At 41.3% G+C, this 16,503-nt stretch overlaps 2 protein-coding genes across 4 annotated transcripts; both read right to left on the bottom strand.

Annotated features, from left to right (window-relative positions):
* Positions 1–852: 852 nt before the first annotated feature.
* LOC308070292 (uncharacterized protein) lies at positions 853–3,538 on the bottom strand (the record flags this gene model as incomplete). Its single annotated transcript, XM_080403975.1, has 1 exon — positions 853–3,538. A coding segment is annotated over one exon (885 nt), but the record flags the coding sequence as incomplete, so codon positions are not given.
* On the bottom strand, positions 3,536–15,869 carry PRELID3B (PRELI domain containing 3B). 3 transcript variants are annotated; one of them, XR_013930691.1, is made up of 10 exons: positions 15,697–15,869; positions 14,724–14,892; positions 14,262–14,351; positions 13,592–13,662; positions 12,635–12,737; positions 11,819–11,940; positions 7,133–9,334; positions 6,580–6,648; positions 6,120–6,299; positions 3,536–5,636 (listed from the first exon to the last, which is right to left on the bottom strand). XR_013930691.1 is itself a non-coding variant. In XM_080403970.1 (7 exons), the coding sequence occupies exons 1-6, from the start codon at positions 15,726–15,728 to the stop codon at positions 11,821–11,823; spliced, it is 585 nt and encodes a 194-aa protein (XP_080260096.1). In that variant the 5' UTR covers positions 15,729–15,869; the 3' UTR covers positions 6,655–9,334; positions 11,819–11,820. The 3 variants fall into 3 exon arrangements, 2 of the variants coding, with proteins under 2 accessions (XP_080260096.1, XP_080260095.1); XM_080403970.1 differs by lacking the exons at positions 3,536–5,636; positions 6,120–6,299; positions 6,580–6,648 and having other exon boundaries at positions 6,655–9,334; XM_080403969.1 differs by lacking the exons at positions 3,536–5,636; positions 6,120–6,299; positions 6,580–6,648; positions 7,133–9,334 and having other exon boundaries at positions 9,808–11,940.
* Between the last annotated feature and the right edge of the window lie 634 nt (positions 15,870–16,503).

The following is a 16,503-nucleotide window of genomic DNA, read 5'->3' on the forward strand; positions in this document are numbered from 1 at the left end:
TGAGGGGCCGCGCCGCAGGGGCCTGGCGGGCGGCCGGCAGCAGCAGCTACGTGTTTCTCCCAGTTACCCCCGGTAGAAACTGTTCGGGAAAGGTTTGGGGCCTTCTCTGGTGAGGAAGGTCTCAGCTCCGCCTCCAACTGGGGCCAGCTGGGAACTACCGCGGGGGTCCAGAAAAGCGCACTGTTTGTGTGTCTGTGTGATTCAGTCGGTAATTTGCCAGGAACACACTACACGTCAATTCACTAAAGAAATTAGAGCCTGACTCTTCTAGGAGGCTAATGGCTAGTTACATAGCATAGGGTAGTTACATATTAACTCATGCCTAAGTAGTCCTGTTGTAATTTAGGTGCCCAAGCAAGCGGTTAAAGCATGGCTTCTTCCAGCTAAATCAGTTATCGTTACCCCCTCAGTGTCATCAGTTCTTGGCTTTTTCTAGATAAGACTAAAGAAGAAAGTGGTTCACAAGCATGTGGAGCCAATGATTTTTTATAGGTATGTCTTCAGTTTGGAGTTTTAATCCATGTGTGGCCAAGCTGTGCTATAGTCGGAGTTTCATTCCATCAGATGATGCCTTGGCATGGGATTCCTTTGGATGCAAGAACATTTACACACACCACTGAAATTGTAGTCAATCATGTGCACTAAAAAAAAATTCATAAAAGAAAATACATAGCAAACTAAAAGCTATCATAATCTCTTGACACTTGTTGGAAAAATAGACAAATTTCCTATATAATAAGCAAAAATTGTGTTTGATAAGGAATAAATTCAGTCCTAACCTAATATTCATTTAAATAATTAGGACTAAGGACTTAAGGAGATTATGGCTTGGGTTTTTATTAAATCCTTGCACATAAGTATGTTTACCTCTTCTCTCTGTTCTTTCTCTCCAGAACCAAACCACATCACAAAATCTGTTAAGAATGCTCCAGAAGCTGTACAGGTCTTGAGGGAATGCTGGTGACTTTGGTCCTTTTTGCCCAGGGGCCTTGTGTCTTCCTGCCAATTTTGGTATCTGCTGAAGGGCAAATCCTTGGAAATCACACAGTGATTTCACATCACTATGCAGTGATGTTTTCATTTATAGTAGATTTTTAAAGCACAGAATAATTTTCAGCTTTATTAGACATCTTACTTAGTTCAGAGCCATTGCAATTAACAATCCACACATCATCATGTCAGATATAGATCCATCAGAACAGAAAGAGCAATTGTTCACCAAGTATGTCAGAGTCTGTCTCTGTGATAGCATATGACAGTTAAGAGACAGTTGTCAGTGTAATTAGTAGGAACACCAAACAGGAAGACTGGAGAGATAGAATTTCCTGTCCTTAATTTGCCTACTTAATCTCTCTACTGAGATTGCTGAAGAAGACTCCAGTGAGTGCCAGCTGAGATGACGTTTTTGGAAGTGGTCACATTAGGATGCTACATTATACTAGTCTCTTCCATCTGGACCAACGATTTATGATATTTTATTTTTTGTTATAACCACTAAACAACTTCGCTTCTATTGAATTTGGGGTTCATTTCTAAAATCCCCATATTACAATCTTTCTTACTTAATTACTTAATTTTAAAGAAATAACTAGTATAAATGAGGCAGAAAATAATTCTTAATTTATTTATTTCCATATTTATTTTTTGTTTGAGCCATTTTTATCCTAATCTTGAGACAGACATGGTATATTGGAGCAGAGCTTTGCAACTTGCAAAAATTAAATAAATTAAAAAATATTTGTTATGACAGTGCTTTTAACACCAAAAGAGTGCCAGTGACATGATTTGAAACAAAAAATACTTGCTTTCTAAAGCCCAACTATAAGAACAATAACAAAGATACAAGAAAGCACCAAAGATTTAAGGAAGCCCCTCTTTGTTACCTATGCAATGTTTGATGCACTACTTACATATATAAGGAGATAAAGGGGATGTTATATACAAATGTTGTTTTAATGGTAACATTTGATAGGTATATTAATTATCAGAAAGATTATTTTAAGTCTCATAGGCAGCCCAGGCCACAAGTACAGCTTGGCAGAAAAAAAACTGTGCTAGCAGAGTGGACATCTGTCGTCCAGCTATGTATCACTCTGTTCCTGTCCCACACCTTCTCTGAGCCCTCTCCCTACCCCCTGTCTCTCACCTGCTCTTTTCCCCCCAGTTTTCTTTTTCAGCCACATCGTCTCTCTCTGTACCTCCAAGTGAAACGCCTGCAATTCTTGTGCAATGCATCAGATTTAAATTCATAATGGAGATAACACAACTTGGATGCACTTATTTGTATACTTCATTCTATTTACTATTTGTTGATCTTGATAAAAACTCAGCATGAATTAAAAAAGTTAAACCTTTGGGAGAGGGTACCATGCTGACACAATATGGAAATTAGGTTAGTGACAGAAATTGTGCTTTACAAAAATTCCAGAATACATATTGTTGTTTATGCAGCTGTAAACAAGGCACCATTATAGATTTGCACAACCTGTTTTCATGCCCAGTTCTGTTTAGATGCTAGGATGTATCTGTAAAGCCCTAAACTTTCCTCAGATAAGAACTTTCAGAGACAGAACTTAGGAAAGAGCACATAAAGGAGGAAAATTTAGAAAGATACAGAGAGGCTGCAGAGAGAAGAAGGGATAAGTTAGGAGGGTTAGATGCAGAGATCCGGAGAAGCTGAAGCAGTGCAATTAGCAACATCCAGAAATGTGAGAGTGGATAAGTCTGGTGGAACTAAAGCTGTGAGATTAGAAATGTCCAAAGAAACAGAGGAAGTGAGGGAAGAAGCATCCTGAAAGGTTAGGTTGGAGACATCCAGAAAGAGTGTAGAGGTGAGATTAGAAACATCCTCAGAGGTCGAAGAGGATAATTCAGAGGACCCCTGAAACATGAAATGGTTAAAATCAGTGAGATCGAGTGATTCTGAAGAGGTTGAGGAGGTGTACTCTGAGACATCTAGTGAGGATGGAGGGATTGTACAGGAAAAATCCAAGGAAGCAGAGGATGTGTGACTGGAAACATCAAGGGAGGATGAAGAAGAGAGACTGGAGAGGTCTAGAGAGGGTGAAGAAGTAGGACTGGAGAAATCTGGGGAGGTTATGGAGGTGAGACTAGAGAGATCTAAGGAGATTGAAGAACTGTCACTAGAGAGATCCAGAGAGCCTGATGAAGTGAGACTTGATAAGTCCACTGAAACTGAAGAGGTGAAACTGGAGTGCTCCCAGGAATCTGAAGAGGTGAGGCTGGAGAACTCTAAGGAGATTGAAGAGGAGGTGCTGGAGAAGTCTGAAGAGGCTGAAGATATGAGACTTGACAGGTCCAGAGAAGATGAAGAGGTGAGACTGGAGAATTCAACAGAGGAGGAAGAGCTCAGACTGGATAAATCCAAAGAATCTGAAAAGGGGATTTTAAAGAGTTCCAAGGCAGCTGAAGTCTTGACACTGGAGGGGTCCAGGGAGGCCAGAAAAGTGAGACCAAGTAGGTCCAGGTAGATTGAAGAGATGACACTGAAAAGCCAAATAACACAACTGGTGTTAAATCAGAAGTATTTTAAAGAGCTCTAATAACACACCAAAACAAAACAAAAAGACATAATGAACCCAAATAATATTACTTTTGAAAATAACGAAGCATACAGTTTTAATCTTTATGTCTTTTAGTGGTTTCTCTTTTGGTGCAGAAAAAATCTAGTAATAAAAGCTCACAGACTTATTTAGAATATTGCTGCTTCACAGAGGCCCAGTACAGAAGTACAAGTACAGAATAATACATACAGTAGCAGCCATTCTTCCGTCCTGGCATGTTTCTCCTTGTTCAATCAGATTTTATCATTTATGACAGCCTGACAAAGAATACCCTCCTGTCAAATGCCATCTCCCTGTCCTGAAGGTCTGGAATAAAATAATAGTTATGTAATAGACTGGAAATTAAAATGTTTTTGTTCTTCTTTTCCAGATACCATAGGATACTCAGATACTAGGCTGCTTACTGGCTATGGAGAGAGAGTTAAAAAAAAAATACACAGTTGTAAATGACAACAATTCAAACCAGGCCTCTGACTATAAAGGTATGAGGGATTATTTCCATTTGATTCATAACATCTAGCTAAAAAAATCTGGATCTTCCTGATGATGCTAACCAAAATGGCTAAGAAACCAGTGCTTTTCTCAGCACTGTGTGCAGGATTTATTTTTGGAAGCTAGCAGCATGGTAAACTGACTCTGTGACTAAGAAATACACATTCCAGCAACATCAGTTCTACTTGTTTTTCAGATATAAAGAAGTCTTATTTTATTACTTTTATTTTGTACCTCTGGACATAAAACCTGTACAGTAATAACAGTAATTTTTCATTTGTGGTTAGTTTGATTTGTTCAATAAAAATATCCTAAAGAGAAGTTTTGATGGAAGGCAGATATCTAATTAAAAAGGGAGCAGACAGCTTATATTTCAGTTTATAAAGGTGCATCTAATTATAGTATGAGTAGATCAAGAGGCTGACCTACAGCTGCCTTCTCTCAAGACTGTGCTGCAGAGTAACTGAAACCTGCTGTTGTCTTTCCAGACATAAGCACAGGAACACACATAAAGTTTTTCAGAGAGTCATCACAGAAGTATTTTATGGACCAAGACAGTGAAAGATACGCACAGTCAGGAGGCTGCAGCTTCTCAGGTGAATACACCTAAGCTTTGCCCATGTTATTACACAACTGACATGCAGATGCATGTATAATGGATTTAACATAATCACCATGGGTGGAACTCCCACTGAGGTCGCCTCTTAACTGAAGCAGGTGTCTGCTGAACATGGACTGAAGTTAACTGGAATGATGTCTTACTATGCAAACATTAACATTTTGGGGATTTAGCACAACACAAAAATTACCAGACTGAAAAAAAGCTGCTTATGTACCAATGATGAGACCCAGAATAGTTCTTGAGTACACTTAATATTAATTCATAATGCATCTGTAATTTTAGAGCTCATGCAACATGTTTGTAATTCTATGAAGAGTACAATGTTTAAGGTTAAAAGGCAAAACATTTCTCTTAACATGCATAATTTGTGATGAAATTACAAGTTTGCTTGCTTGCTGCCCTATATTCTTAATAAAACAATAGCAATAATTAACCCCTTAAAAGAAATCTCTTGCTATCTAACAACACTATCATTTTGTGACTGACTTCACTGTTAAACTTAAAAGTTTCTCAAATGCATTGTACAGGGGAGAAGAAATTATTATACAACAGGTAAATTACAATACAATATAAAGCCAGTATCAATGTGATTTCCAACAGACTATAAATTCTGTCATCTCTTCACTGCATTCCTTCTGCCTTAATTTAAAATGGCAAATTTATTGCACATTTTACTACAAAATAACACTATAAAGAAACATGGAATTATGGTCACTACTGTATAAAATGCACAGGTTAGTAATAATGCTTCCTACCTTTGATAGCTGTGGATTTATGTCCTTTCTCTGCCTGTGTAAGCCATACTGGGCTGTGCTGGTAAAGCTCTGCTGTTCTCTCTGCTGCTGACCCTAATCTGTTCCACAGCTACTGGAAATCATGCCGTGCTGATGACAAAGCGGGTCATTGCCTGTTAAATCCCCTCTTGTCCAAGTACAGCACTGCAAAGAGCACCGGCAGAAAACATACTCTGAAATCAGCTCTAATCTTAAGATAAAATTGCAATTCTATGCTGTTTCCTATTACAGGACAACGTTTTGAAGGTTAGTTGTTGAAGCAGATGAAGACATTAATTTTCAACTTTTGGACACCTGGATTCAAAGTAAAAATAATTTTGCAGTGTCATCCCAGTTCTCAGCTGCCCATTCTACAAAATCTGGCATAATTAGTCTCTGGAGGGACCCAGGATCTGCAGAGCAGAATTCAGGTACACTCAAGTTGTAAGAATCTTTTGCATTACTTCCTATTTTAATGTCTTTAATTACTTTTGTTAGCTATGTTACTTTTTAAATGCTGTTCCAACAAAATAGCATGATACTGTAAAACACAGTTAATAACAATATTGAATAGAAGTTTTAAAAACACCTAGGTGACATCAGTGGCTGGAGCCTGTTCTCAGAAATTTTTGTCTTATAGGTGCTTACGCTTCTTTGAAAGACAAGGGAGACTTAGGATCCTAGATGAGTAAGGGCCATTATTGCATCTCACTTTGCAGACAGGGAAATAACAGCATCTGTGCAGTCACACCCTGCTTCCATTTGTTCTGTCTGTTCTTGCGCAGGAAAAGCAGTGAAGTTGCATTGCTTGCTGGGTGTCCCTCAAAACTGGGAATTATAAATAGAGAAAAAACTCTGGCTAGGAAGGTTATGGGCTTCTAGTACTTCAGTTAGATAATTCAGAATATGACATGACTATAAAATACAAATAAATTCCAAGTGTGGGTTCTGATACACACTCCCTTACTCCCAGTTTCACAACATACCAACTAGATTTTGCTGCAGCTGCTATATGTAAATGAGTTTAAGTCTAGATAAACCAAAGCAGTTCTCTCACAGGTGAATAATATCTACATAGTCCCCCAAAACCCCATTAACAAGAACTCACCCAAATGATGCTTCTTGCCATGTTATAAGACAGATTTCTTACCAGGGTGTCCAAAAAGTTGAACAGGCTCTAGAAATAACAAAATTTACAGCAGGAATAATTGTTTCATTTAATTTGGTGTAAAAAGGCAATATTTACTACATATGTTGTTCATTTTGGTATACTGTAGGTGATATATGCAGCTGGATAATATATGTTATCCAGCTGATGCTATTTTGTTTATTTCAGTGTTTTTAATCTTTTTGATTAAAGGTCTGTCAAAACTGAGAAAAGAAAATGTATAAAAGCCATCTTGTGATGTATGTGTCTGAGAAGAAAGGCTTTTAACTTAAAAATGTTACTGTTTTACAAAACAAATTTTTACTGTTGAAATAACTTTAAAAATAACTTTTACTGTTAAAATACATTGTTTACAGCATCAAATACTCTTTCTAGTAGATGCAATATGAAATTACTGTAATGCACATTGCAGAGACAATAGGATTTCAGCCCACCCAGCCAAGAGCTTCCCATAGATAGGATCCTCCATTTCTCTCCTTTCCATGTGTCTCACCTTGGTCCTGGCTGCATAAAGGTTCTATCACTTCTCATATTCATGGCTTTTTGGCTCAGCAAAGGGTGTGAAGACCACACCTTCAGTGCAAGGGAAGAAGTAGGACAGGACAGCCAAGAGTGAGAAGGCTGGCAGACACAGGATTGTTTCCTTTCATTGAAGGTAAGCAATTAGTTCAGCTTAATTGCAACATGTAACCCCACCTTGAGAATAATTGAATTCCATGACAACATATAAAGCTAAGCTATCAAATTATTTGAGAAAGAAATTATCAGGTTCTGTGTAAGTAAAAAAACCTTCACCTTGAGAAACAGAAGGATTCTAAAACAGCTTGGTGCTTTTGCACAAGCTCTCTTTGTTGGCATTCTTCAGTTCTATAAACGTGAACCTCTACGGGATGTGATCTTTGGAACTGACTGTCAGCGCCAGGGGGCTTTGAAAGGTTGCAGTTACCAGACAAGGGTGCTTAGGTTTACTGTATATGACATCTATTGGAAATATGCTGGACTGTACAGTTTAACTGCAAGGACAGACCACAACAGACAGATCAGCAATGTTGTAGGAAACGGTGGTTGAAGTTTTTTCTGTTTCTTCTAAAACAAACCACTGGTTTACATTTATAGTTAACTGCTATATAACTGAACAGGTGCTGACACCCATTGTCAGCAACAAGAAATACTTCTCAGGTAAATTAAGCCTTTTTAAAAGTCTGCATTTCTATTGCTGACTGAAGAAAGTGGTATTATTTTAGTGTTCATACAGACACAAGTCATTAGTGTCACAGTAAGTTAGGATTTTGCTTTCTTCCATGGCAGCAGCTTTCATAATTTCAGATTGTCAACTGCAGTACCTTGCAGAACATGAGAGTAATAGGCAATTAGCAAGGTGCACAAACACAAGTCTTCAACAAGTTTATAGTGCAGATGGGTACATGGAAGCTAGACGACTACACACCATTGAAAAAGATCTAAAACCCTATAGATCTGTTCTTTGAATGCCTTGCAGTTAAGGTAAAACAAGTTAATTCATTATACTTGTACTTTAACCATCCTGAGCCTGTCTAAATCAAGAAGTGAAGGAAAAGGTCAGTGTAATTTACAGTAAAAAAATATTTACTAAATTAATGCCAAAATCCCACCACTGATATGGTCAATTCTTATATTGTACCTGAGGAAAAGTAATTTTTGCATTCCCCGTTTCAACTTTTAGATACAAATCAGCTAAGCAGTTTCATTCAGAAGAATCTTTCCACAAGCATATGGCAATGTCTATATAAATATTTGAGAATTCAATAGCAATGTGTTTCCGGTAGAACTAGCAGATGATGCCAGTGTTCAGTCTCAACAGACGAGGGCATTAAGGTTCCCAAGACCTCAAACTTCCAGCTACTGCAATTTAAACTTCTGTTTTTAAATAAACTGTAATAGCACTTCTAGATTCAATTTATTTTAGAAGGATGCTTTGGAGACTTGTAGCATGTCCCTCCTTCTGTCAGAAATCCTTAGTATTAAATACAGGGAGTACTTAAGGGTCGCAGGAGTGTAAGAAAGTCATCCAGAATAATTAAGACAAGTAACAGCAAGGAAACCTACTAATTACTGAAAACTTCAGGTGAGCAGTGAGAACAAAAGATTTAACAATGCCATCTTAAATATTCTCCAGGCCATTGAGCTTTGGATCAAAAGCTTGCTCGCTTCTATTTCTCAGCAAAGTTATGTGAGCAAGTTTGAAGTTTTACTAATTTAAAAGCCTGAATCTGCAGGTATGGCAAAACATGAAACCGTTTAAGCAAGCTGAATCAGGTAGGGATCCACCGCAGACCACACCACTGATTTACTCTCAACATAATCTCATTCCTGCACCTCTGCCACTTACATCCCGCCCCCCCCTTTATTGTTTCTTCCTAGTCCTTCAGTTTTTCCTTCCAGCTGTAGCTCCTTTCTCTCACCCACCTTCTCAGCTCCTTCTACCCACCAGAACCCACAGCTTCTCTGCACTTCCTCAGGTCACACTCACTGCAGTTACCGGCACATTCATCTATAGCACTGCAATTCATCGGAGCATCGCCAGCCCTGACACTGCCCCGCAGGGCACTGTGAAGCTGATCCACAGGGAACACATGACTTGCTGAAGTGGCTGGCGAAGAAACCAGCCAAGTAGGTACACACACCGAGCACAGGGCAGGTTGTCTTCTTCCTTCCCCTGCAATAAGACAGCACATACACCGTAACTGCTGCACACGCAGCCCCCCACTCCCCATCAAGCAAAGCTACTTTAGGTGCAGTCTCCCACTGTGAGAATTGGAGGTAAACAGACAAGCTGTTACATGACTGTCAGGACCCAAACATTTTGTTCTCTTCTGCTCTTAAGAACAGCAAGCACTAGATTCCGTCTGCTGAGACATATTCCTTAACAGGTAAATATGAATCTCAGTCCAGAGATTTAAAATCTTTCTACAGGATTTAGCAAGGTCACTAGTTAACGTGTCAGATTTGCAAAAAAGCAGTTAAAGAAGAAAAAAAAAAAAGACCACAGCAGCTGTAAATATGCATTTTAGGATATGCGTTTCAATAAAAGGAGATAGTAACACCAGAGTACCTCTTCACCCCTCCAATTTAAATTACTTACATATCAGTTATAAAAAGCAAATAGATCAGAAAGTTTCAGGAACCAGCCAGAATTCAGATAAAATTTTATTTCAAAAGCGCCACATACAGAAAGTCATACTCTCTGACAGAATGAGAATGCAGGCATATAAATGAAAGATAATAATGACCTTTCAGAAAGTTGGTGAATGCTTGCAAAAATTACACATTTTTTTTTTCAGTGCAAGGGCAAACTGTGAGTTTATACTATGCAGTCCTTAGTGCAGAAAAATTAGGAAAAGAAAAAAAATTGACTTTAAAATACCAAGTGATGCTAATGGCTAAACAAACATTTAAAATGAGTTTCAAGCATTGCATTTTTATCAGAAATGGTTTCACACACTTTTTAAATTTAAATGCTGTTTCAGTTGTAATAACATGCTGTAAAAGCATGGCAAAACTCAGTTATTTCCATTTAGTAAGGTAGTCTCAAACCATTTCTTTTTAGAAAAATATGTAGAATAGTTAAATTTTTAGAAGTTGTATATATACACCTGTTTTCTTCCCCCTACACAAATCTTACAGAAGAATGTGTTCCCATGTGTTACCACTTCAAATGAGCTGTGGTTCCCTATGCAGCAGCCACTATTCAATAGGCAATTCTGATGTAACAGAGATGGCATGCAACATAAAATATGCTGGGACAGGTGACATTACAGTTCTTTAAGGCTAAGAGAGTCTTGAAATTACTTGTAAGCTTAGAACCGAAATTCCAGGAAAAGCCTCTGGCACCAAAATACACACATCTGGTAATTCAGGGCTCTGCCTTTCCATTTTTCCTTCACACTGAAGGAGCCTCATGGGACAGGCAGCGCCTGCTGCAGTCAACAGGACTACCAGCAGACTGGTACACTATGTAAGGAAGGATGTCAAGGTCTGACCTTTAAGTTCCCGCAACTAATGACTGGTGACAGTACCAAGAATCTAATGAGTACCAAGAAACAAACAAAAACCGTAGAAAACTTTTTAGTCTCAAGGTTTAAATTTAGAGAGCCTTGTATTGTGAGCAAATTAGTTCAAAATGTAAAGGAACTTCTGGAACTTAGAACACTTTAAAGGACAACACCGTATTTAGCTGATGTCACAGGTTATTTTTGGAGCGTGATCAAGTTAATGAGTATATCGTTAACATTTTTTAATATTACTTCCTCTTACGTTTAGGTATCTCCTTAACCAACTTCAAAAAGGTTTTTATAGTCCTTTATGTGGTTCTTCAAAATTTTGAAGTGAACATCTACTATTCATAAATGCCCTGGCAGCTTGCAAGATTTTAAAGCTCTATGTTTATTGTACCCCTTTATTTACTGGGCTTTTAGAAACGGAGATACTTTTCTTATAGAAATTTAAGATAAATTTTTAAGTTACTGCACAGCCAGCTCATTAATGTTGCATTTCAGAATGGAATTTAGGTCTTAGTAGGTAAGAGACACTTCGTATGTTTTACCTATGTTCACTGAAAAACAATTCGAGTACCATGTTAGCTCAACCAGTCAAACAAGTTAAAAAGCTTATCAAAAAATATTTTGTACATTCTTTTGTATTTCAAGCATCAAGTAATAAGCTTTCTATTAAACCAAGTTGTATCATACAACTATCAAAAATTAACAAACAGAACAATGCTGGAACAAACCATTCTGCTTAATTTTGGGTTTGGTCCGAAAAGAGGTAGTCCATAAGTCACACAAAAATTAAAATTCCACAGAAGTTAACTTAACATGCCAGTCTTCACCACATACAGCCTCATCGCTAAATGAAGCTATTTCATACCCAAAAACATTATAAGTTAGTGTTCATGTAAATACAGGAACTATATTTGAAAATTATTTCTTCATCTGTAACCGAAGTTCGGTCCAGCTGAACCAATACACTAACCAGGCTTTACGTATCAACCTCATTAGTAAGAATTCAGCTCTTCTCCAAATTAAATTTGAAAAATGCCTAATATACAGGTATGCCTTTAAATAACAAAGGATACATGTATTTAGATTTGGAGAGAAGCTTCAGATTGTTAAATCTCATTAGTAAATACAGGTATATTTACTATCATTTCTCTACAAATGCTGCTGCTGCCATTGAATTCCTCATGGTTCCTCTTGCTGAAGCTGTGAACTCTTCAATTTCAGCATTCAGTCTATTAATTACCCATTCCAATGCTTCACGGCCCTACAGTTAAAGAAAAATTTATCAGTGTATTAGTAAATAAGTAATTAGGTTAATCCCTATCTTACTGAAAATGACTAGACACAGTAGTTGAAAAGGAAGAAAAGGTACAGAAATACAGGCCTCTGTGGTTATTTTTTTTTACTTCAATAACCACAGTACTGCAGGAACATGTACTGCCTTACATTTCATGAAAAAATTCCTTATGTCAGCAGTGCTCACATTATGAACCACAAAAGACTCTTTACCCAGATTGTTTTATCATTCTTGAAGCTGAACTCAAGATACCTTTGCATTCCCAAAGGACAGACTCTCAACTAAACCACAATTTTCATTACTCCCACATAACTACTTCAGACCTGTCTAGATGTATATCCTTTTTTAATAGCAAAAATTAATAGGATGGCATCAAGAGAGCAGCAAAAGAGTGACAGCACCAGACTATTATTTGAGTGGAGATGTTTTTTCCAGTGAAGATTCAGACAGCATTGCTGGTAATTTATCATCTCCATTCACAGAGAAGTAGTTCAGCAAGCTGAGCATTAACTACAGTACTCTACATACCCTACAATAAAGGCAGCAGAACTATGCAGACCCTTCCTAAGATTGCCAACAAAGCCAAAAAGTAAAATGGATATTTTTATTCCCTTTGTCATTTAGCCAGTGGTCACACATTTTACACATGGGACATACTTACTTTATTAGCATTGGAAGAAATTGTGTTTGCCATTAGCCCTTCTAGGTAACTGCTGAGACTGACACCTTTTACAGATATTATTGCTTCTTGTGTCAAAATGGTTCTGAAACAGAGAGCAGGAACTTAATTATTCTGAAGAGTTTAGAAAAGAATGCATTGCTGAAAGAAACTTGCTCCTCCCCAACAACTACATTCCCTCATCAGCTTCGCTGTATAACACAGAACTTCTTGCCCCATAAACACAACCCACTTCCACAGTGCTTAACTGCTTTATGCTTCTACTCATAAAACAAAAACTAGGAGTTCCCACTAAGTCCAAGTGTCCTTTTGTGGCAGTCAACTACTTCCATCTTTAGCAGCAGGAAGTTCAGTGTGGAAACAACAGATCTGGAGCAAAGGTATACTGGGAAAACAGTATTAACACATCCCCCCTTCAACAACAGGGATTTAATATTTCTGACTGTCATGAGAGAAAAAGCTTCTTATGTTAGAATCCCTAGAAAGACCTTTCAGTTATCACTAGCTCCAGCAGTATAGACTCAGTAAGCATTAAACTTAAGAAAAACCAAACCAACCCAGCCCCCAAACCTCCAAAATTATAGACTAAAGCCAGATAGATTGTCTTCTAGTGCAGGTTCTGTGCTGAGGCCGATGAAGAGATCAAAAATAAGGTGCTGCTAACTGAAGATGTATACAAACTCAGTTACAGACAGGACACAGGACAACTCCCTGAAAAGCTGATCTGAACTGGACTCCATCACAGCATGACACCAAGTTTCCCAGTACTGCTCTGCAGAAGCACTTCTGCCACTCAAGAAAGTGACAGTCCATTTAATTATTTTTTAGACAAGTTACCATAGTAGAAGTGATGTAAATGTCATCTGCTCAAGGGAAACCATGAAAATGTTCAACGCCAAAGTCTACTTCAGGGCAATCTCAGAACAAAGAGGTACTTACTTGTCTGGTTCGTGAGGGTGTGGTTTATAGACAAGCCTCTCATCTACTGACACTAGGTTTGTAAATGAAATCTGTAAAATACAAGACAGGATTACCCCTTGATAAAAATATTAAAGGAATGTAGTAAATAAAAATGCATTTCAAAATTAATGCTTGTATCTGATTTAAATATTATAGTTCCCCTGCAAGTATTAGTGTTGTAGAACAAGATAGAGAAATCTCCAAGTTCAGCATTTGCTGATCTAGTTCCCTCTCCTTAAGTTTTTGAATCATTTACCAGTACACACTGCCATGTGTAAGAACTACCATTTATATGAACACTTCAGCAGTGGGACCAGACTGATGGGAGTAGAACAAGGAGCAAAACGCTGCGTGACAAGGAAACTGTGACAGTGTACACCAAATGGCTTTTAATTTTTTTTTTCATAACATCCCTCCCTGCTGCCCCCACAATTACTCCTGTCCAGCTCAGTCTGTTCAGATACTTCAGTCCCAACAAGTTCCAAAAACCTAGTAGCTCCTTTCTGAAAAACAAAGCCAGCCAACACATTACTTAAAGGCTTTACTTGTAGTGTTCAAGTGCAATTTTCAAGACTATTTTCCTTTCTAAATTTACAAGGTATTATTATAATCCGTAATCTATTTCAACTGCACAAACACAGCTACTTACATTACTGGATTTAAGCTCCATTGTTTTTTTCACTGGGTCAACAACAGAGTGCTCCTGAACATATGTCTTTGTTCTGCATGTGCCAATGAGCTAGAAGACAGACAATCACACAAGGAATTAATAATGCTAATCAACTGCAACTTTTTATAGTGCCTTTAAATGGATAAGTAGTGGTTATTGTATTGGACAGACACCAATACAACAGAATTAGGGTTCAGCTTAACATTAAAACTATTCAGGTAAGACAAATCTCATTTTCACAGTAGAAGTAATCTAAGATTTAGGCAACTTTTGGTTATCAGGAAGTCACTGTGTGTACTGCTGTTGAGTTTTCCCCAATATGTGAATGCTTGTATTTGTAAGGCATTAAAGTTACAAAATGATATAAGTCTACTACCACACCTGGTTCGTAAGCTTCCCTTCCCTTGGCACCCTCTTCAAGCTCTGTGACACAGTACGCACCGATTTCACGATGGAGGGTATTCCCCACTCCGTGCTGAGCAGCCTGTGGCTGTGCAGCTTCCCGCTGGGGTCTATGTGCCGGTCCAGGACATCGACTCCCACCACGCTGGGGTTCATGGGGTTCGGGTATTTCTGCATGGCAGCCGTCGTTACCGTTTCCCAGGGATGACTGCCCAAAGAGAATCAAGCCACAAAGTTGCACACCTTCATTTTGTAATAGAATTTCTATTAACACTGAACACATTGATTTATATATTTAAAGCAGTTAAATTTCCAGTTCTCAGCCCTACAGATACCATTCCCTTGAGGAAAACATCTCTGCTGTGGATCGGATAGCGGTATGTGCAGGTTCGGCACACAACACACCTGACTGATCAGGACCCCCGAGTTCCACTGCCTCCTGGCTTACAATTTGCTACCAGTTATTCCCCTGTGACATACCGCTGTAAAACCGCAATTTCTTTCCAGGTTCCGCTAATACTAATCTAGGAAGCTGTTCCTTTCTTCTAACACCGACTTTCTTCGCGTTATCTTTCAGCGCTGGTGTTCTGGAGCACCCAAGCCCCACCGTGCAGCGCCTCACCCGCCGTGCTCAGCCGCAGCGGCACAGGTACACCTCCCGCTCCGCCTCCCGCCCCGCTCGGCCGGCGGCCCCGCACCCTCACCCGCTGCCTCTCCGCAGAACCGCCGCAGCTGGCGGCGGGCCCCGCGTTCGGCTGGCTGGGCTGCCCCCCGCCCCGTGCGGCCCGGGGCCGGCAGCCTGCCCGCCCAGAGCCCGCCAGAGGCTCCCCGCGGCGGCGGCCCCGGCGCGGCAAGGTCGCGCGGGGCCAAGGTCAGTGCAGGCCTGCGAGCCGCGACTGCGGGGCCGGCCCGGGGGCCAACGGCCCGGGGCGGAGACCAGCGGCCCGGGGCGGCCAACTCCCTCGGCCCCGGCCCCGCGGCCGGCCCTGCCTCCCCCTCGCGCCGCGCTTACTCGAATACGTGCTCCGAGGTCCAGATCTTCATGGCGGCGGCGGGCGCGGGCCTGGGGGCGCCGACGCTCCGCACCGGCCGGTCCGCACCCGCGGGGCCGGGCCCTGCCGCCGCCCGCCGCCGCGCCTGCACAGCCACTGCCGGGGCGCGGGGCTCCAACCGCCGGGCGGCGCCGAGGTGACGTCACTGGTCACGCGCCGCGCGAGAGCCAGGACTAAGGGCCGGGGGCCGCCGCGGCCGAGTTGCGGCAGGCGCGTGGCGGATCCGCTTCCGGTCTGTGGCGGGCGGCTTCCGGTGGCGGGGCGGCCTGGCCCGGGCCCAGCGGGCGGGGCCGGGCCGACCCTCGGGGTCTGCCCCGGGAGTGGCGGGCCGTTCCTGCCGGCGGGAGCCGAGGTTCCGTTACGTGCGGAAGCGTTCCCCGTTACGCTGCCGTGTCACAGGGCGCTCCTTGCATGAGTGCACCCGGGTGGTGTCCGCAGGGCGTTACCGGGTGCGGTGGAGTTCCGGTGGTGTGTGCTCGCTCGGGCCACCGGGAGCCCTTCCCTTACCGCCGCGGGCGGAACGGGCCCGCGGGGCAGGCGGCACCCCGCTGTGCCGGGATGGACCGGCCCCCAGCCGTGAGCGCGCAGCGGGTGCGGCGGCCCCGGCGCTCCGGGCTGTGGCGGGGTGTGCGGGGGGCGCCCGGCTGTGTCTGAGCCCGTGCACAGCGACCACAGCCGTGCCCCGCCGGGCCGACCGGCTGCGGCGTAGCAACTCGTGTTGTAAGTACCGCCTGGGAGGTACTCCCTAACGAACAGCTACAGAACAG

The sequence above is a fragment of the Falco punctatus genome (assembly GCF_963210335.1).
Source record: "Falco punctatus genome assembly, chromosome: 10".
Classification (NCBI taxonomy): Eukaryota; Metazoa; Chordata; class Aves; order Falconiformes; family Falconidae; genus Falco; species Falco punctatus.

Bases quoted from the DNA above. Each gene is read 5' to 3' on its own strand.
- PRELID3B (XM_080403970.1), bottom strand. From the start codon at position 15,728: ATGAAGATCTGGACCTCGGAGCACGTATTCGA. The intron at 14,893-15,696 runs GTAAGCGCGGCG...CTCTTTGGGCAG, and splicing joins ACCTCGGAGCACGTATTCGA to TCATCCCTGGGAAACGGTAA. The intron at 13,663-14,261 runs GTAAGTAGCTGT...TGTATTTTACAG, and splicing joins TGGAGCTTAAATCCAGTAAT to ATTTCATTTACAAACCTAGT.